At 33.8% G+C, this 21,452-nt stretch overlaps 1 protein-coding gene across 2 annotated transcripts in view; it reads left to right on the top strand.

Annotated features, from left to right (window-relative positions):
- Zranb3 (zinc finger RANBP2-type containing 3) overlaps window positions 1–21,452 on the top strand; it is a 303,506-nt gene that overhangs the window by 7,882 nt on the left and 274,172 nt on the right. For both annotated transcript variants that reach the window (XM_047547212.1, XM_047547213.1), the window contains one exon: window positions 13,979–14,146. In XM_047547212.1, the coding sequence (XP_047403168.1) occupies window positions 13,986–14,146 (161 nt within the window). In that variant the 5' untranslated portion in view covers window positions 13,979–13,985. The remainder of the gene's footprint in view (window positions 1–13,978; window positions 14,147–21,452) is intronic.

The following is a 21,452-nucleotide window of genomic DNA, read 5'->3' as shown; positions in this document are numbered from 1 at the left end:
TCATGTTCTGACTTTTGATAGGATTTCCTTTTCTTAGAGATGAATTCCTTCTATGTATATGCCACATTTTCTTTATGCATTTATCTGTTGGGTACATTTAGGTTACTTCCACCTTTTGACTTCTGTGAATAATGCTACAGTGAGCAGGATAGTGCAAATATCTCTTCTAGATTCTGTTTTCAATTCTTTTGAATGTAAACCAAGAAGTGGGATCTTTGCATTGTATATTAGGCTTTATAAGCAAGATTCATAAGCATTTTTTTTGTGTACTTGCCTGATTATCCCTTGAGCCTAATTTTTCAGAAGTAGAATTATTTAGCCATGGTACCCTGTAATTCCAAAATTGTGTCATTTTATTATGATTGTGTTTGAGAAAACCCATTTTACATCTTTTACTGTCTTCATTCTGCTTGTAAAAAGTGATGGCTCATTTAATTTGTATCTAATTGAATTTTATTGTTGAGCATATTTTATATACATATTGGCCCTGGTGTTTAGTTTCTTGCTGTCAATGTCTCCTCATAATTTTAAAATAATTACTTAATAGCTGATTCACTCGTGATAACGTGTTTTGGAGTGTTTACTCCCATGTAGAAATGTCTTATTTAACCTTTTAATGTTTTCCCATGAGATAAAAATTTAAATTATTTTGGTGTGCAAATCTATAGGTCTTTTCCTTTCTAGTTTCTGGTTAATTTTGATGCTAAGAAATACTTTCCCTACTCTAGCATAATAAAATTTTTATAATTATCTGTAATATTGTTTGGTTTAAGAAATGATATAAGAATAATTCATACTTTTTTCCTTTTTTGTGGTATAGGGACTGAATACAGGGCCTTAGGCATCCTAGGTGACTGCTTTATCATTGAGCTACATCTCTCAGCCCCATCTTTTTATTTTATAAAGGCTAATTTTGTCATTTGTTAAATAATTCATCTCCTTGACCCACTGACTTGAAATGCCATTTAAATCATTTTCATATCTAAGATATATTTGGTTCTCTTTGAATGCTGTTCTCTTCTATGTCTTTGACTTATAGCGTACCCATTCTTTAATTTCTGTAACTTTATGTTTTGAAATCTAGTGAGTAAAATGTGGTCCCACTCTTTTCAGACATTTTCTTGTTATTCTCAAATTGTCTTATATTCTACTAGACTTTGGAATCATTTTGTCAAGTTAAAAATAAATCTCTGCACTTTTACATTTTAACAAAATTCAACTGTTGACATTTAAGTAGATTCTGAATACTACCTCTTAAAGGAAGAGAAGTTCTCTATTTTAACGATAGAGATTTTTGGTAGGTATCATAGAAATCAAATGTGTCATTCTGTGCTTTTCAAAAATGTTTCAGTTACAGAGTTGGATCTAAATGGTTGCAGTGTTAGAGCAGATTTCATTTTAAAAATTATATGATTACTTTTTTATACTGAGGTCTTCCTTTTATGAGTGACTTCCAGTTGAACCTAGAGATTTCTGAATTTTTATCTCTGACTTATAGCTCTTTATCCCATTGTACTTCATTACCTTCCCCAGGTGTTTCAAATTCAACATGCCCCAAATCTTAGCCCACATATTTACTCCCAAATCTGTTCCTCTTCTCTCTATTCTCTATCTCAGTTGTTATTTGGTCCAGAAATATTTATTGATCATCCACCAAGAGAATTACTGAATAATCAAGAGGATGGACCATTCAGCCTGAGTTTGTTTCCTAGTTGTGCTGTTTACCTGTTGTTTGACCTGAGGCAGATTGGTTGACCATCTGTGTCTCAATTTCTTTATCTGTAAAACTGAGATAATTGAGATCATAAGACTATTTTCCTCAGAGGTTTTTATGAAGATTAAATGACTCAATATATGTAAGACGATTTAGAAGTGCCTGGCACATTGTGCATGTTGTTTTTTGTTTTGTTTTTGGTGTACTGGGGATTGAAGCCAGGGTCTTTCTTGCATATGCGTAGAGAAAGCACTCTACAGCAGGTGTGGTGACCCATGCTTTTAATCCCAGCAATTTGGGAGCCTGAGGCAGGAGGATTGCAAGTCAGAGGCCAGCCTCAGCAATTTAGCAAGGTCCTAAGTGAGACCCTGTATCAAAATAAAAAGTAAAAAGATCTGGGAATATTGCTTAGTGGCTAAGCACCCCTTGGTTCTGTCCCTGGCACTAAGAAAGTTAAAAAAAAAAAAAAAAAAAAAAAAAAAAGAGTAAAAGAAAGAAAGCACCCTACCACTGAACTGCATCTCTAGCCTGTGTGTTGCTTTTTATTAGTATTGATTCCTTTGACTAGGGTGATACTAGATCTTAGTCTGCTGAAGTAAAACAACAAACAAGATAGTCTTTGGTGTCTGACTTTATGAAGATATTTTAATAGGAGAATTTTATGGAGAGAGAAAATTTTAAATAAACAGATAAGAATAATTGCCAGTAACAATTAAGGAAACTAAATGACATTAAGGCCAATGTGGGGGAGCTATTTTAGCTCAATGTGTTGAGAGCTATTTTAGTATTCTAATTGAGTGGCAATGATGTCTTGGGATAGATGATAGCAATGAGATTGGGGGAAATAGGTAGATTTCAATATATTTTGGGAATAATGACTAACAAGTGGATTCAATTCAACTGTTTGAGGAAAGGCAGAGATCAAGAGGCTGGGGTTGTAGCTCAGTGGTAGAGCACTTGCCTGGCACAGGTGAGGAACTGGGTTTGATCCTCAGCACTGCACAAAAACAAATAAATAAAAAATAAAGCTTAAATTCTTTAAAAAAAATAATAAAATCCAGGTGGCCACTTTCAGTGACTTATGTAATTACATCACTTACTAAGAAACTGGGTAGGGAGCTCACAAATTTGGTGGAGAAATCAAGACTTTGGTTTGGGACATTTAAAAAATGTCACTTTTTAAATCGTCTTATATATATTAAGTCATTTAAAAAATGTCCCAAAGTTCTGTGAGACATCCAAAATGTCAGGTAGGTAATTAGATATAGGATTCTGAAGCTGAGAGATTACAGATGGTATTACTGTACTGTTTGTGATAGTCTTCTAAAAGGTTAACCTTGTTCCCACATCCTTTCTTTTAATCTTGACAAAGAAATCTTTAAAAAATAGCAACCCGATTAAACTCTAGGAAAGCCTCCCAATTCCTTACAGAAGAAAGTCCAACTTCTTTTAATATAGGAAGACCTCTCTGACCTAGCCTATTTTTTTTTTACTTTTTTACCACTCTTTAGTGGGGGAAATCACTGGGGATTGAACCGAGGGGTGCTCTACCACTGAGCTACATCCCGGCCCTTTATATTTTTTACTTTGAGACAAAGTCTTTTCATTATTGCAGAGACATGAACTTGCAATCCTGCCTCAGCCTCCCAAGTAACAAGTATGCAACACCACTCGTGACTTTTATTTTATTTTTGCCACTTTTTTTAATGCATTTTATTCTTTAGCTGTGTTAAACTATTTAGAATTTTCAAAACTTTGTACCTTTGCAAATATGACTTCTTTTTTCCTGATTCTCCATCTGCAAACCCTACTCTTCCTTCAAGTTTCATCTTGTAGCATATATTAGGTAGTTAAATAAGGAGTATCATGTGCCAAATATTTTTTCTATATGAAGTCTTCTTTACTTGCTACCTTACAGAATCAACATTTCCACTCATGTACAGTACTTTATATGGCACTTATCCCATTGTATTGTGATATTTATGTGTACAACTTTCCCTTCCTTGATTGTACCCAGAGGTGAGGCTACAATAGCTAATCTTCATATCCTCAATATCTCCTGTAGTGTCTGATATACAATAGACACTCCTTAAGAATTTGTTGAGTGATTTGGAGAGGCAGTGTTTTATAGGTGGGAAAAGTTGAGGCTTTTAAGTTAAACCAATCTGAGTTCCAGGCTTAATATCACCAGTCACTAACTGTTAAACCTTGTGTAATTATTTAATGTCTCTGAACCTCAATTTTCTTGTCTTTACTGTGAGAATAACAATACTTTGTGAGTTTTTTTGAGAATTATAGGAGATTTTTCTAAAATTTCCTAGTATACTGCTCATGAAAAGAGGTCAGCCAATAAGTGGGAGTTATTTTATCACTAGTTTCAAAACAGTTGTCTGTGGAATGAAAGATTCTAGTGCCCTTGCTTTTAAAGTAATTAAATATTAGATATGGTAGTTTAAAAAGCTTCATAACAAATTAATTAGAAAATGTTATGTAATTATATACTTATTGAAATTAATCTATTGTCATTTTATAATATTATTCAATTTTACTAATGAAACATGATTTCAATTTATTAAATTTAGGTTGTAGTTCACAAACTAAATGTAATATAGTTAGTTATAACTATAACTGTAGTTATATCAGGTATCAATAGTGACATAGAATATATACTGTATATAAGTATGGAGTATGTTAAAATATGAAATAGGCACATTCTCAACTCCTAATAAAATTTGAAGAGTTACTAGTATTGAATATATGACTTTGTGTAAAATCACCTTACAAATATTATAGTAGATTAGTAGAGCTCTTCATTGATTACCTTTTCAACTCATAAGCACAACTGTTTGATTTGTGTATCAGTTTGTGCCTTCTGGAGTCCATGTACTTTAAAGGGGGAGTGTCCAATAGACCTCCCCTATTCAACACTTGTAGAAACTGGTGATTTACTCAAGCTAAATTTATATTTCCAATAAGGAACTTAGAACTAGTTATATTATTCCAGGATTTTTGCCCCCCTTGGCAGTAGTACTAGGGATTGAACCCAGGGCTTTATGCATGCTGCATTCTAACATTGAGTTACATTGCCAGACTTTTTATTTTATTTTGAGACAGGGTCTAAGTTGCCCAAGCAGTTGTCAAATTTGTGATCTTCATGCCTCAACCTTGTAGTAGCTGGGATACAGGCGTGTGCCTCCATGCCTGAAATGTAAATACTTTTGTATTCATTTCACTTAACTCTGGGGAAAGATATTTACTGAGGTTACTAGCTTCTAGCCCCTCTCTACCACCTCTGTCCCACTGCTTTCTATTAGCAATGTGTGGGGAGGGTTAAGAATTAAGAAGGTGGAGTTGAATACTCAAGTCTTTTTTTTTTTTTTTTTTTCTTTTTTTGGTGAATAATCAATTCTTATTATCATATCACCCAAGATTTACTTAAGATGTTTAATTTTCACACTTACAGTATGTCTCTGTAGCCAAACTACCATAGTGTTTAGGACATTTCCACTGATACTTTTTGTTTGACTAGGAAGAATTTATATAGTTTAGTTATCTAAGCTGGGAGTGTTGGTGCATGCCTGTAATCTCAGCAGCTAGGGAGGCTGAGGCAGGAGGATTGCAAGTTTAAGGCCAGCCTCAATGAGACCCTGTCTCAAAATAAAGGACTGAGGTCTAGCTTAGTGATAGAGTGCTCCTGGGATCATTTCCCAGTACTGGGGGGAAAAAGTCATCTAGGTGAACAGAAATTGTTTTTAAATTGGGCCTAAGATTTGTTTGATATTATGGTTTAGGAAGAGTTTTGAATATTTAGACCTCCTCCCTGTCTTGGAATTTCCTAGGGTAAACTTTGGACACATCATAATGGATTTTTAGTTCCTGCACTGTTGTGACTCCTGGGAACTTTATTTCCACACTAGTTCAGCCATGCACTCCTATGGCTACGCTTTATACCTCTCATCCCTAGGAACTATTCTACCTCTGGACTTGTAGCATGGTCTCCTGGTCCTTTGAAACTTTAATATAATAATATTGAGTGCTTAGTGCCAGGCACTGTTCTGTGTGCATGGAGAACACAAGTAAATAAAACAAACAAAAATCTCTAACTCAGTGAAGCTTATATTCAAGATGGGAGAGACAGACAATAAGCAAAAAGCATAAGTAAATTGTGTAGTACTTTATAAGTGATAAGAACTGTCCAGAAAGAAAAAGTCACTGGGTGTGGTGGCACATTCCTGTAATTCCTACTACTCAGAAAGCTGAGGCAGGAGCATCACAAGTTTGTGATTAGCCTTGGAAACTTAGTAACTTAAACTTGGAAACTTAAGGAGGCTGGGTTTGTGGTTCAGTGGTAGAGTGCTTGCCTAGCATGTGTAAGGCACTAGGATGAGTCTCAGCACCACATATAAATAAATGAGTAAAATAAAGGTCTATCAACATCTAAAAAACTTTAGAAAAATAATAAAATCAAAATGGCTGAGATGTAGCTTAGTGGTAGAGCACTTCCCTAGTATGCAGGATTCCATGGATTCAGTTTTTAGTAATGCAAGAAAGAAAGAATGAGAGGAAGAAGGGAATGAAAGAAGATAAAGAGTAAGACAGGGAAGAGACATAGGGAATTGCAATTTTAAATAAGGTGGTCATGTTAAGTTTTCTTGGAGAAAGTGACATTTCAGAAAAGCCTAAAGTGGGAATGATAGTTTTGCAGATCATCTTGTGGGAAGGGTGATGTAGGAAGATGGATTAGCTAGTGCAAAGTTCTAAGACAGAAACATACAGGGACATCAGCTTGATAGAAAGGATTAAGTGAGGTAGAGAAGTAATGGGAACAGGGTACAGAGAGTATAAGAAAGTGGAAGCCATTAATAGGACTTTAACTTATGTCTAAATAAAATTGAGAGCCATTGAAGAGTTCTTTTTTTTTCTTCTTTCTTTACTGGTTTTTTAGTTGTTGATGTACCTTTATTTTATTTATTTGTATGCAGTGCTGAGAATTGAACCCAGTGCCTCACACATGCTAGGCAAATGCTCTACCACTGAGTCACAACCCTAGCCCCTGAAGAGTTCTTAAAAGCTCTTTTTTCGAAGTATCTCACTGATTGCTCTATGGAATGGAGAATGTAGGGGGAAAGGTTAAAGTGGTGGCTGAAGGGGAGGTAGATATCATATTCTTGCAGAAATTCAGGCCAAAGTTGATGGTGACTTAGATCAGGCAAGTTATTTGGAGGTGGTAGGAAATGGTGGGATTCTGAATAAAGCCAATAAGAGATACTGATAGACTGATGTGCACTGTGAAACAGAGGAGGAGTAAAGGTGTCGGTATGAGCAACTGGAAGGAGAAATGAGTAAGGTCATGGATGGAACAGAGTTCGGGGGAAAGAGCTAGAATTTAATTTTAGACATGTTTGAGATATCTCTTAGCCAAGTAGCGATGTTTGGTTAGATATTTGTATCTTAAGTTCAGGAGAGTTTTCTCTTTGTAAATGGAAGTCACTGGCATAGAGGTAATATTTAAAGCAAAGAGACCAATGAGATCACTAAGGGATAGAACTAAGAACTAAGCCCCTGGTCCATTCTACCTTAAAAGTGGATAAGAAGATGAGTTTGGCATCACAGGCCCATAATCCTAGCAATCCAGGAAATTAGGGCAGGAGGATCACAGGATCAAGGCCAGTCTCAGCATTCAACTTAGTGAGACCTTATCTCAAAATAAAAAATTAAAAGGGCTGTAGGTGTAACTCAAAGTTAAAGCACCTGAGTTCAATCCCCAGGACTACAAAAAAGAAAAAAAGAAAAAAAAAGTGATGTGGAGTCAGCAAAAGTTTAGACTAAGAAGGAATAACAAGTGAGGTAGGATGAAAACCATGAGAAGGTAGTGTCCTCAAATCTAATTGGGAAAAAAATGATTTAATGAGGAGGGAGTGATGTAGTAAAAGATCCAGTCAGATAAAGATTTGAGAATAACTTCCTACTCTTTTTGTTTACCTCCAATGCAGGTAAACATTATGTACTATATATGTACTTTATATGTGCTATAGACTCTTCATAGAACACTCTTGGATCCGTTTATGTTTGGTTAATGTCTTTTTTGTTCTGGTCTCAACTTTGATATATATATATATTTATCTAAGAAGTCTTCTAAACTCCCAAATCTGAAAAAATGAGTCCCTATTATATTCTCTCTTATTACCAGTACTTTTCTATTTCTTCAGAACTGTATTTATACTTAGTATTATATATCCAGAGCCTAGCCCAATGTCTTCCACATGTGAACCCCAAATCTGTTGAATGCATGACAGAATAAAATGCAGAATAACTATAATTCTTGAAAGGGCAAATATTTTTACTGTGAAGCAGAATGCACCACCATTGGAGCTTTTTTTTTTTTAAATTAAAAATTTTTAATTCATTTCTATGGTTGTACACAATGTAGATTCATACCATTCACGTAATCATACATATACATAAGGTAATACTGCCTGTTTCATTCTTCTATCTTTCCATCTCCCACCCCCTCCCACCCCATTTTCCTCTACACCATCCAAAGTTCCTTCATTCTTCTCTCCCTACCCCCAGCACCCCCTCTCATTATATATTGCCATGCACTTATCAGAGAAAACATTTAGCCTTTGGTTTTTTGGGCTTGGCCTATTTCACTTAGCATGATATTTTCCAGCTTCATCCATTTACCAGCAAATGCCATAATTTTATTCTTCTTTATGGCTGAGTAATATTCCATTATATATATATACCACAGTTTCCTTGTGCATTCGTCAATTGAAGGGCATCTAGGTTGGTTCCACAATCTAGCTATTGTGAATTGAGCTGCTATGAACATTGATGTGGCTGCATCACTGTAGTATGCTGATTTTAAGTCCTTTGGGTATAGACCGAGGAGTAGGATAGCTGGGTCAAATGGTGGGTCCATTCCAAACTTTCTGAGGAATCTCCATACTGCTTTCCAGAGTGGCTGTACCAATTTGCAATTCCACCAGCAATGAATGAGTGTGCCTTTTCCCCCAAATCTACGCCAACACTTATTATTGCTTATGCTCTTGATGATAACCATTGTGATTGGAGTTAGATGAAATCTTAGGGTGGTTTTAATTTCCATTTCTGTAATTACTAGGGATGATGAGCACTTTTTCTTATATTTGTTGATCACCTGTATATCTTCTTCTGTGAAGTGTCTGCCCATTTCCTTAGCCCATTTATTGATTGGGTTCTTTGTATTTTTGTTGTAAAGTTGTTTAAGTTCTTTATAAACTTTGGAGATTAGTGCTGTGTCTGAGGTGTGCGTGGAAAAGATTTTCTCCCACTCTGTAGGATCTCTTTTCACATTATTGATTGTTTCCTTTGCTGAGAAAAGGCTTTTTAGTTTGAATGTACCCCTTTTATTGATTCTTGCTTTTATTTCTTGCGCTCTAGGGGTCTTGTTAAGAAAGTCTGACTCTAACCATTGGAACTTTCTTGTGGTGAAAAAGGAGAAAAGACCCAAACTTAAATACTTCTGCCACTAGCTACTGTTCTTAGAGTTTTATCTTTCTGACCTCATCATTCCAAACGTTTTTTTCCATTTTTTTAAAAGTCACACTTTTTATCTTGTGATAGTTGTAAATTCATAGGCATCTGTAAGAAATAAGGCAGAGGGAGAGCCTGCTTATCTTTTACCTAGTTTTCCCTAAAGGTAACATCTTGTAAAAATAATACAATATCTCATTCAGGATATTGACATAGTCAAGTAAAGAACAGTTCCATCCCACAAGCATCCCTCATGTTGCCTTTTATTAAAAGGCACATACTTTTATTAGAAGGCCACTACCCCCTCTATCCTGCCCCACCTTAATCCCTGACAACCACTACTCTGTTCTCCATTTCTGTAATTTTTCCACTTATGTTGAATGTTAGTTCTAGTTCACTTATTCTTTGTATCTCTTCTGTAGTAAATTGTTTGCTTTCAGTAAATCATCATTTTAAAAAATAAAAGTAAATTTATCTCCTTAAAGTATACAGTTTCCCTGACCACCATTTGCTTATTATTTCCACAGGAAATCTCTCGGTAGTATATTTTAACAATATCTGCTACTTCTCAATACAACTCTACTATTTATTTAAGAGTCAGTGAATTCAAATTGAATTTACTTTGTTTCCAATTGATTACCACTTTGATCTTAAAAATTGAAAATAAAAACAGAGTGCAGCGGTGCTTACCTGTAATCCCAATGACTCTGGGGGTGGAGGCAGGAGTTTCACAAGTTTGAAGCCAGCCTCATCAACTTAGTCAGATTCTCAGCATCTTAGGAAGATGCTGTCTTAAAATAAAAAATAAAAGGACTTAGGGATGTAGCTCAGTGGCAAAGCACCTCTGTGTTCAATCCCTTGTAAACTGGCCCCCACAAAAAAGATTGAAAATAAAAACTTTCCTTCATTTTCAAGTGTTGCTTATCAAGAGTTACTTAGAAAATACTTTGCTAGATTTTGCTTTAACTAAATTTCCCTAGCTGATAGTTGTTTTCATAATTTTAATAACATGGTATTAAAAATATATATTGTTGGTTCCCTTTTGATAGCCTTCTTTCATCTTTAGTAAATTAGTATACATTGAATAAAATCTTTTTTTTCCTCCAAAATTGTTGAACTAAATACTCCACAGTTTTCATGATTAGAAAAGGATGTGCAATTATTGTCACTGTTGGTTTCTTGGTAGTTTAGAAGGAAGACCAAATACTAAACCTGAATCTTCCGTTGTTAATGTAATGTTGGTTACATCTGTTTTTTTGTAGCAGTTGAATATATATGGTTGAACTTAATGAGATTTTTCTTATTATAACTTTTTTTTTTGGTGGTGATACTAGAGATTGAGCCCAGAGTCTCTATCACAGAAGGCAAGTACTCTTTCACTGAACTGCATTTATTTATTTATCCAGCCCTTTATTTATTCTTTAAATTTTTTTTGAGACAGGGTCTTGCTGAGTTGCCAAGGCTAGCCTTGAATTTGTGACATCTGCCTCAATCTCCTGAGTAGCTTGGATTACATACCCGCACCACCACACTCAGCCTATTTTTTGAGGCTACTAATTACCTACTAATTTTAATAGTTTAGATAGTAGTATAAATGGAAAAAAAGCATTTTGAATATTTATTTTAATATTAACAAAACATTCATGTTCTATGAAATATAATGTATTTTTAGTTTTTTTAATGTATCCAGACATCTGTTTGAATCATCAGCAAGCCACAATATAATCAGAAATTCAACTGAAAATTTCTCTGAACATTTTCATACTCTTTTAGACTTCTTTGATTTTTTTTTTTTTTTTTTTTTGCGGTGCTGTGGATTCGAACCCAGGGCCTTGTGCTTGCAAGGTAAGCACTCATCCAACTGAGCTATATCCCGAGCCCTGATATTTGTATTGAATAATTTAAAAATCTTATTTGTAACTTTTTAAAATTATGGTAACTTTAGTTTCATTTTTATTTTTACAAATACAGTACCTTAGCTAGTCCTTACAACATAAATCATATAGATTACAAGTGACCTCAATTTAGCAGATTTTTTTCATGCACTGTCTGAAAGTTTTTTACAAAGTAAATAAAGCAAAAAGTAATCTTGAACAAAGATAATAGACAGTAAAATCGTTTTTGTATTTTTTATGCTTCCTTCCTGTTCTATCTTAAAATGTTACATTTTATACTATTCTGAAAATTGCTTCTGGACTCCCTATTACTTCTGGAAAGTGTACATGACTGTGCTTCTATTATCTTGCCAAAATGGATTTCACTTAATCCCTGCTCCTTTGAGTTTTGACTTTCTGGATTAAAGTTGCAAGTGGACATATCTGATTAGCAAACTCATTAACTATAAGGCTGACTGATACTTCTTTTATTAAGCCTCCATCACTTCCTATATGAATTCTTGATTCAGAGCTATTTAAGCCTACTTGATATTTCTTCTTCATATTTTGTAGTCATCTCAAATTTCATGTATTCTCCTAAAAGATTTATTGAGCCCCCCCAATTCATTTCTTCTATAGTCATCTTAGTCTTCTATATTACTGACTCTATTGCTGTTGTGCTACATCTTGATCCCACATTTTTCTCATTTTTCATGTGTACTCTATTACCAAGTCCTCTTTGCTTTATGTCTGATACAGTTCCCAAATCTCTCCAGTTTCACTGATAAAGATAATTTTTGCCTTGTCCTTTGTAACCTATTAATAGGTTTCTTGCTTCTGTGCCTTCCCTGTTTGAACCATTCTCTATTTGCTCAGTTTTGTAGATGTTGTTGAGAGGATTTTAAGGTTGTTCACTTCTTGGTGTTTATGAAGACAAATTCAGGATAGACCTGAGTCACATATCATTTTCAAATCCACTTGCCTACTGAAGCAGAGGAGGCCTTGTTGACTGACCAAATCTTGTTGGGACATTCATTCCCTGCCCTCCTACTGGTGTATTTGTCCTCCACAGGTAGTTTTTTGAAATTTAAGTCATATTGTGACATTCCCCTGCTTAAAACTCTCCAGAAGTGTTGTCCAATAGACCTTTCAGTAGATAGAAATGTTCTCTATGTGCACTGTTCAATATCATAGCTACTAGCCATTGTGGCTGTTGAGCCCTTGAAGCAACTGATGTAATTGAGCTGAAAATTTGATTTTATTTAATTTTAATTAAATTTTAAAAATAAAAAAATTAATGATGTATTGAACAGAACAGTTCCATTCCATTCATTCATTCATTCATTCATTCTCTTGATTTTTTTTTTTTTTTCGGCTATATGTGGAATCAAAACCAGAACCTTGAAGATAGTAGACAAACAGTCCCATTGAGTTGCTACAGCCCCAGCCCACTTTCCTTTATTTTTTTTTTTTTTTTTTTTTGTGGCGGGCGGGTACTGGGGATTGAACCCAGCAGATCCTAATCACTGAGCCACATTCCTTTTTATTTTTTGTTTTGAGTCGAGGTCTCATTAAGTTGTTTAGGGCCTCACTAACTTGCTGAGGCTGGCTTTGAACTTGCAATCCTCCTGTCTCAGCCTTCCAAGCCACTGGAATTACAGGTGTGCCCTACCATGCCAGGCTGCCTTTCTGTTTCTTGAAAACATCAAGCTCTTTTTTGACTCAGGACCTTGGCACTGATGTTCTCTGCCAGGAGTGCTTTTCTCTTAATTTTGAACCTGATCGACTTTTACATCCTTCAGATCATAGACCAAACTTTACCTATTAAAATGCACTATTTCTGCTCAGCCTTCCTCAAGTGACTGTTTACATGTTAACTTTCCTGTATTTCTGCTATGATGTAATTAATTATCTTGTTTCTTTATTTACTTTAATCTTCTTTCAAGAATATAAGCCCTGTGAGGGTATGGGCCTTGATTCTTTAGATCATGGCATGTAATACCTATTTGTTTTTAGTAAATAAAACTTTTTTAATTCTTTAGAGTCTTAGTGGACGTAGAAGTTGATAGTAGTTGGTTACTTTGAGGGAAGAGGGGACCTAAAGTTTTACAAGTCTTTAAGTGACCATCATGTGAAAAGCAAACTTGTTTAAAAAAATTGAATGAGATTATTTATAAACAGAGATGCAACTAAATATGAAATATTATTATTAGAGAAGCATTACAGAATAGTGGTTTAAAAGGACTTTTTCTTTCAGAGTTCTAAGAATTTACAGATATATGAAATTTTAATATTGTAGAAAATTACAGTTGTGGACACCTAGTGAATGAGGAAGGTGCTAATCAGATTTTAACTGTAGACTTAACTGATTAAAAAGAATTAACTTTAATGTTTAAAAATTAATTTCATTTAGTAATATTGAGTTAACTTAATTACTATAAATTTGGAGTTGAGTCTTTGTATTTTATAATTTTTTAAATGTAGGTTTGCCCCATTCTTAGAAAATCTCATATGAAAATGCATATGTATAAGTCAGTTATAAAAGGAATCTTTTATAGAACATTCATCCTTTGTTTTAAAAAATCATTAAATTTGTAAAAATCTAGTTGATTTTTAATTTTTAAAATATTTATTTTATGATAGGGGGTATGTCTATCATATGGCTCAAGATGAAATGGGGTGCTGAGTTTTTAGGGAGTGCAAGTAATTGATTTTGGACTCAGTACTTTGACTTTTCTTAATAACTTACTTTGGAAACACTAATTTTTCTGTATCTATGTAGATGGTATATTAATGATGTATGATTCTGTAATAACACTTAGTAATATCTATTTTCCCCATCCTTCCTTTTTTGTGGTTTCTTTGTTTATAGGATCATCATGCCTAGAGTTCAGAACATAAGAAAGTCTCTTAAGCCTCAGATTTCTTGTTTAACAAATGAATACTATCAACAACTGGATTTTTTACCTGACAAACTAAGAGCAAAGCTGCTTCCATTCCAAAAAGATGGCATCATTTTTGCCCTCAGAAGAAAAGGCAGGTAAAGTACTTTCTTAAGACATGCTAAAAGTGTTAAATTCCTGCCAAGAGTATTAAAACACCAAGCTGTGTTCAAACTATTCTTTTCATTTACCCGTAGTCCTTCTTTAGTAAAATTGATTCTGAGTAAATTAGCTTCATCCATTTACTATGATTGACTTATACTTCTGGTTTCAAAATGTTGAACATATTCTAATTTCTTCAGATATTATGTTTGGCTGAATGGGGTGGTGCACCCCTGTAATGCAAGTGACTTGGGAGGCTGAGGTAGGAGGACTGCAGTTTTGAAGCCAGCCTTCTCAAGTTCAAGGCCAGCCTGGGCAACTTTGTGAGACTCTGATTCAAAACAAAAAATAAATAAGCTGAGGCTGTAGCTCAGTGGTAAAGTACCCCTGAAGTCAATCCTTAGTACCTCAAAGAAAGTCTGTTTGGTTACCTTAACCCATTAAATCCCAAGTTTTTAATTTTGTGATTATTTCAATAAAATTGACACATGTACATTAAAATAAGTTAGAAATCATAATCTAGAGCTTATATATTATATTAATTGATATAGTAGAATATAGTTCTATTATATAATTTTATATTATATAAATATATACAATATAGTATATTTAAGTTTTTATAAGTGTTCTACATCTGGGATGATGGGACAAAACAGGTAAAGTATTTGAGTTACTAGATATTCTCAGCATCACATATATTAACAGTTTTCTGGAATGTGTTACTTTTCTATATTTACCTAATCTTCATTACATTTTTGTTCATTTCATTTTCCACCTTAGATTAACAACCTCTGTTTGTGTTTCTTTACTTCTTTTCAAACTTGAAAATAGGTGTATGATCTTTTCTATAACATTGGGATATTACGTGGTTTTCTATATTTTTAAGGATAGTATTGTCATAGTTCCACAGTCATATGTATCATATTCTTTCTTCTCAATATTTTGTTCTTTTTTTTTTTTTTTTTTTGTGGTACTGGGGTTCGAACTCAGGGCCTTGTGCTTGCGAGGCAAGCACTCTAACAGCTAAGCTATCTCCCCAGCCCTTCATATATTTTTAATATGCACATTTCTTTCATTAGATCACAGAATCTTCAAGGAAAGAAACTAGTTTTTACTTTTTTTTTAGAATGCCTAGACAAATAATTAGCCCTTTCATAATAATAAAAGGAAATAGTTTTGACTGAAAACAAACTAGATTTAAAGTTTAAATGACTGATATAAAAGCACATTCAGCTTCTAGCAGCTTGATAGAACTTGTATCTTTTAAGGTATAAGAAACAATGAAAACTCATGACATATACATGATTGTGACAACTGAGTATCACTTACCCAGCTGCCACTTAACAACTGGAGGATCTGCAAAGAGAGAGGGAAACCATAAACTTAAATTATTTCCATTGGGAGTCAAAATCTTTGGCCCTTCCAAAATTAATGCTAATAAGAATAATATCTGGTACTATAATGTGTACTTCTGTTCACACAGTGCTTTGTAAGTACTTTATATAATCTTCACAAGAACTGTAGAGATAAATATCACCATTCTCTTTGGGCATGTGTAAAAGCTCAGAACACCTTTACACTAAAAAATTATTGAGGACCTCTAAGACATTTATTTATATAGGTTATACCTACAAATAATCATTGCATCACAGGAAAACAAAAAATTAAGTTACTTTTTGTCATTTAAAATAAGCCATGAGCCCATGTTATGTGAACATATTTTACGAAAATTATTCTTTTACCAACAAATATGTTTTGAGAAGACTTCTATTATTTAATGCTTGACCCAGAAGACTGATAGATTCCCACTGCTTTTGCATTCAACCTTTTGCAGAGTCATAATGTAGCCTCTGGGAAACTGCACTGTGTAGTAATGAGAGAGGTTTCAGAGGTTCAGTCCATGGTCCGTAACTCTGGGCCCTTAGGTGAGGAAGAACATTGTGGCCAAAGGGTGTGACAGGAAACCAGCTCAGGACATGATAACCAGGAAGCAGAGCTCTCCCCAATATTTATGATGAAAATTTTAAGCATTAAACAATGTTGAAAGAATGGTAAGTGTAGACACTTTGCAGATGATTTATCTATTACTTTATCCTTTCATTACATCTGTTCATCTTATTTTTCTTTCATTTTGTTTGTCTACAGTAAATTGTACACATTATTATACTTCCCCTAAATACTTAAGCATATATATGATTAATCATAGTTCATATTTATTTAGTTTTTTTGTTGAGATTAAATTAATGAAATACACAAACCTTGACAAAGGAATATACTTGTGTAACTCAAACCCACCATTCTAGGAAATTTCCTCACTTCCTTTCCCATCCAATCCCTTCACCCTCAGAATCCACCACTGATCTTCGATGTTTTTTAAAACTTAGGTTTGGTTTACTTGTTCTAGAACTTCATGTGAATGAAATGAGAAATTATGTGCTATTTTCGAAAGATTTCTTTCATTCACTCAAATCTTATTGAAATTAATCTGTTTTTTCATGTATTAGTGGTTTGTTCCTATTGTATACATTTGTATTTACCATTAACTGGTACCTAAGATTATATAATGGTGCTTTTCATCTTTCACCTGCATTCTTCCAATATTTCCCTCCTAGATAACACTTTTGTAGGTTCATTTTGCTTTTGTGGAGTTACAGCTATTCTGTGTTTACAATGTATGCGGTCCTCAAATTCCTGAAGATTTCAGTCACAAATGCCATCTTAAGCTGTCATTGGACAGTCTTTTAGCTTCTTGTGGTAGTTTATACTTGTGTCTTTGGGCACAAGTATGTCAGTAGAAAGAAAGCAGGCTTTAGGGTGAGACAGACTTTGTTAAATTGTGGGTCACTTACTTTCTTGGATGTGTTGGACATGCTTGCTTCTTTAACAATTTGTATTTCACATTCATAAAATAAAAAATAGATATTATAATCCTAATTGCTGCAGTTTTAAAAGAAGATTTTCTCATAATGCTCAAATAGAATGTTTAGTCTCTTTTTTTAATCTAGTTTTATTAATTTCTAAACACTTGTCCTTAGACTGTTAACCAATCCTAATAAAATATGAGTATATGTAGCAAAATGGGAAAATAAGAAATGAACTGTTTATAAAGCTAAACTCATTCATTTTAAAGAACTTTCTTTCATTTTGAACTTAGAGCTTCTCTTCTTTGGGTTAGAATTATTATTTCTTTCTTGAAAACATGATAGTTGTGGAAATTTTTTATCACTTTTTTTTGCAAATAATGCTGGTAAATAGGTGGAAATGGAGAATAACATGCTAAGTGAAATTAGCCAAACTCAGAAACTCAAAGGTTGAATGTTTTCTCTCACATGTGGAAGCTAGAGTAAGGAAAGGGGGAGGGAAGGTTAGGAGTAAGTAAAGAACCAGTAAAATACAACTTAATAGTGAAATAGTGTCTAGTAGAGTAGAGGAAGGAGAAGGGGAGGGGTGCAGATAGGATGGAAAAGGGTAAGGAAAAAAGGGGGGTCATGAACTGAATTTGATTTCCATGCTTGAATAAGTTTGTCAGGACGAACCCAACTACTATGTATAATCGTTAAGCTCTAATAAAAAAATTATAGATGCAAAATTTAAAAAGGAATGGGAAGGGTGCTAATAACCATGTCTTAACATTAGTGCAAGATCAAGAGTTAGTGTCTTAATTTGATATAATAAAATATATATTTATGTATATATTTATATATAATGTTTATAGTCACAAAGAAATAAAGAATAATATCAATTTTAATAATTGAGAGGACAGAAAGGTATTGAATAGAAGTTAAATACTTATATTTCATAATAGAGGCAATAACATTTATATTTCAAGAAATAGCTTATTATTTGGTTATATGATTTACCAACCAAAAATCTAATAAAACCATTGAAAACAATTGTTTCTGACTAGTGAATATGCAGGTTAGAGCTTTTCATTATAAGCTTTTCTTTACTATTTGAATTTTTAGTATCATCCTATTTGATAAAAATGAAATAATTTTAAACAAGAAAACATTATTTGACAAGTGAAAAATTTGCTATGTTGTATTAGTTTCCCATTATTTTTGTTTGACAGGACTGTCAAATAATTTCAGGGTAGGTCTTAATTTGTCTTCATTTTTGAATGATATTTTAGTTGGTAGTACAGGCTTTAATAGTTATTTTTTTCTTAGCACTTTTAAAATTGTATTCAACTATCTTCTGACTTTCATAATTGCCAAATGTGTTCTTGTTCTCAAATACCACCCAATGGATTTTTTTTTTTTTTCCTTTTCTTTTTTGGCACTGGGGATTACCCAGGGGCACTTTGCCACTGAGCTACATCCTATTTCTTTCCATTTTTTTGTTCTGAAACATGATTTTGCTCATTTGCTGAGTCTGGGTTTGAACTTGCAATCCTACTGCCTCAGCCTCCCACATTGCTGAGATTACAGGTATGTACTGCATACCTGGCTCTTATAGATGATTCGTTCATTACAAAGGAAAAAAATTATAAAATGGTCAAACTGGCATTGCTAATGGTGGGACAACCACATACATAATGCAGTGCACAGGAGAGACATAACATTATCATTATCAAATATTGTCATTCTTAGTGGCAATATTGGACTTGATAATCCTGAGATAATAATTCAAACCAATCCAGAATGTAGGACCTGTTTTTCAGGACAACTGACCTGGATTCTTTAAAGGATTCAGTGTAATTAAGACAACAACAACAACAACAATAACAAGGGATACAGTGAGTATATTGTAAATTGATATAGACCTAAGAACTACAGCATCTGAAAGTAATATACAAATCTTAATTAGATCCTGGATCAATAAGTAGAAAAGCGTTAGAGAACATTTTCTGGATAACTGAAAATTTTTAATCTGGACTCTATTGGTATAATATTAATGTTGTCTGTCTTCGATGAAGTATCTTGGTTGTGATTGACTACAAGTCTGTTTTTGAGAAATTCATGATAAACAATTTTGGGATGAAGTATCATACTATCTCTAGCCTTCTTTCTACATTTTCCCAAAAGGGGGAAGAACATGCATGTTTAGAGAAATTTTGAGTGATAAACCAAGATGTTAATAGTGTAATTGATGAGTGTTATGGTCTGGTGACTATATTCTTGGTGAGTGGGGTAATCTGTGAGTGTATTGTTTAGTGGTATAATCTGGTAAATGTTATAATTTGTTGAATGTATTTAGTTGACGAAGATAATGGATTGAATGTACTTGATGATGATGATGATGATTTTGGTGTTGGGTATTGAACCCAGGAACCCTTTATCACTGAGCTACTCCTAGTCTTTTTTATTATTTATTTTGAGTCAGGGCCTTGCCAAGTTGCAGAGACTGGCCTCAAACTTGTGATCCTCTTGCCTTGGCCTCCAGAGTCACAGGGATTGTAGGTATATGCAGCCTTGCCTGGCTATATTTAGTGCTTTCTTTTTGGGTTCTCTGTGAGTTTGAAAATTTTCAAGGAAAAAAAAAAAAGGCAAAGGCAATCAGTTTGATTTTTGCTCCTTTGTTTATCATCTGATTTTAAGATTTTGTCTTAGAAGTTCTGCAGTTTGACTGATTTATTCAATCTCATTTTCTTTGTACTTATCCTGTATGGGATTAAGCCTGAGATTTGTATCTGTTGATTCTAGAAAAATTCTTAGCTATTTCTTTTAAAATATTGTTTCTCTCCCACTTTGTCTTTTTCTGCATTTCCAGTTAGACTTATACTTGACCTTTTTACTCTAGCCTGTACTACTGTATCATCTCCCTGTGTACATTATGCTGTTTTTAAATTTCATGATCTGTTGGTCTAATCTGCTGTGTAACTCACCTATCCAGTTTTAAAACACATTTTATTATTAATATATAATTTACATGGAGTAAGATATACTGATCATATATGTACAGCTTGAGGAATTTTCACAGTGTAACCATCACCAAGATCAAGAAAGAGAATGTTGCCAGGCATGGTGGTACATGTGACTGCAGAGGCTGAGGTAGGAGGATTGCAAGTTTGAGGGCAGCCTTAGAAACTTAGTGAGGCCCTGTCTCAAAAAATAAAATGGTCCGTGGGTGTAGTTCAGTGGTAAAGTGTTCCCAGGTTCAATCCCCAGTGCCAAAAAAAAAAAAAAGAACATTACTAGCATCCCAGAAACCTTCCTCTTGTGCCCGCCCAATCAATGCTACTGCTGTTTCCCTTCTCTGCAAAGGACCACTATCCTGACTTCTATCACCATAGATCACTTTTGCCTGTTCATTGTAATAAATTGTCACCTGTTCTTTTGTATCTAACTTCTTTCACTCATCATTATGTGAGATCAATTCATGTTATTGAATGTGGTTGTAGTTCATTCTTTTTCATTGCCTTATAAATTTTGTTGTATGACTGTACCAAAACTTATTTATTCATTGTACTGTTGATGATGTTTGTTTCTGATTTTAGGTTCTTACAAATAGTAATGATATGAACATTATTATATAAATATGTTGGTAAATACACACTCACATACACATCTATGTATGTACACACACACATATATATGCATACACATTTCTGCTATTTATCTTACCAAGAAGAAGAATTGCTGGATCATAAGGTCTGCATATATTCTACTTTAATTGATAATGCTTATATTAGTTTGCTAGGGATGTCATAAAAAGGTACCACAACAAGGTGGCTTGTGGCTTAGACAACAGAAATTTTTCTGTTCTGAAGGCTTGTGAGGGCTGTGAAGGAAGAATCTTTACCAGGTCTCTTTCTTTGGCTTATAGATGCCTGTTTTCCTATTTCTTTTCACATTGTCTTCCCTGTATTTATGTCTCTTGGTCTAAATTTCCTCTTTTTGGTATGGACACTAGACATTGGTGACATATTGGTCAACTCCTAATGACTTCATCTTAACTAATTATATCTACCATGATCCTATTTCTAAATAAAGTCACATTCTGAGGTACTGGAGTTTAAATTTCAACATAGGAGTTTTGTGGGGGTACAATTCAACCCATAACTTTGCTAAACATTTTCTAACGTGGTGTACCAATTTATACTTGTAACAACTGTGCATAAGAATTCTGATTGCTCCATGTTCTCATCAGTGCTTCATATTCTTATCTTTATTTTCATTTTTAATTTTTTGATAGGCATGTAGTGATGTACTTTGAAGTTTTTTTTCCTCTGAGAACAAGCACCATTTCATGTGCTTATTAACTGTACATCCTTAAATGCCTATTCATGTTTTACTCATTTTTCTATTTGGTTGTCTGTTTTTTTCTGTTTTATAGGAGTCCTTTGTCAGATTTATATTC

This window comes from Sciurus carolinensis, chromosome 3, assembly GCF_902686445.1.
Source record: "Sciurus carolinensis chromosome 3, mSciCar1.2, whole genome shotgun sequence".
Classification (NCBI taxonomy): domain Eukaryota; kingdom Metazoa; phylum Chordata; class Mammalia; order Rodentia; family Sciuridae; genus Sciurus; species Sciurus carolinensis.
The sequence above is the reverse complement of the archived record's forward strand: the minus strand, read 5'-3'. Positions and strand labels throughout refer to the sequence as shown.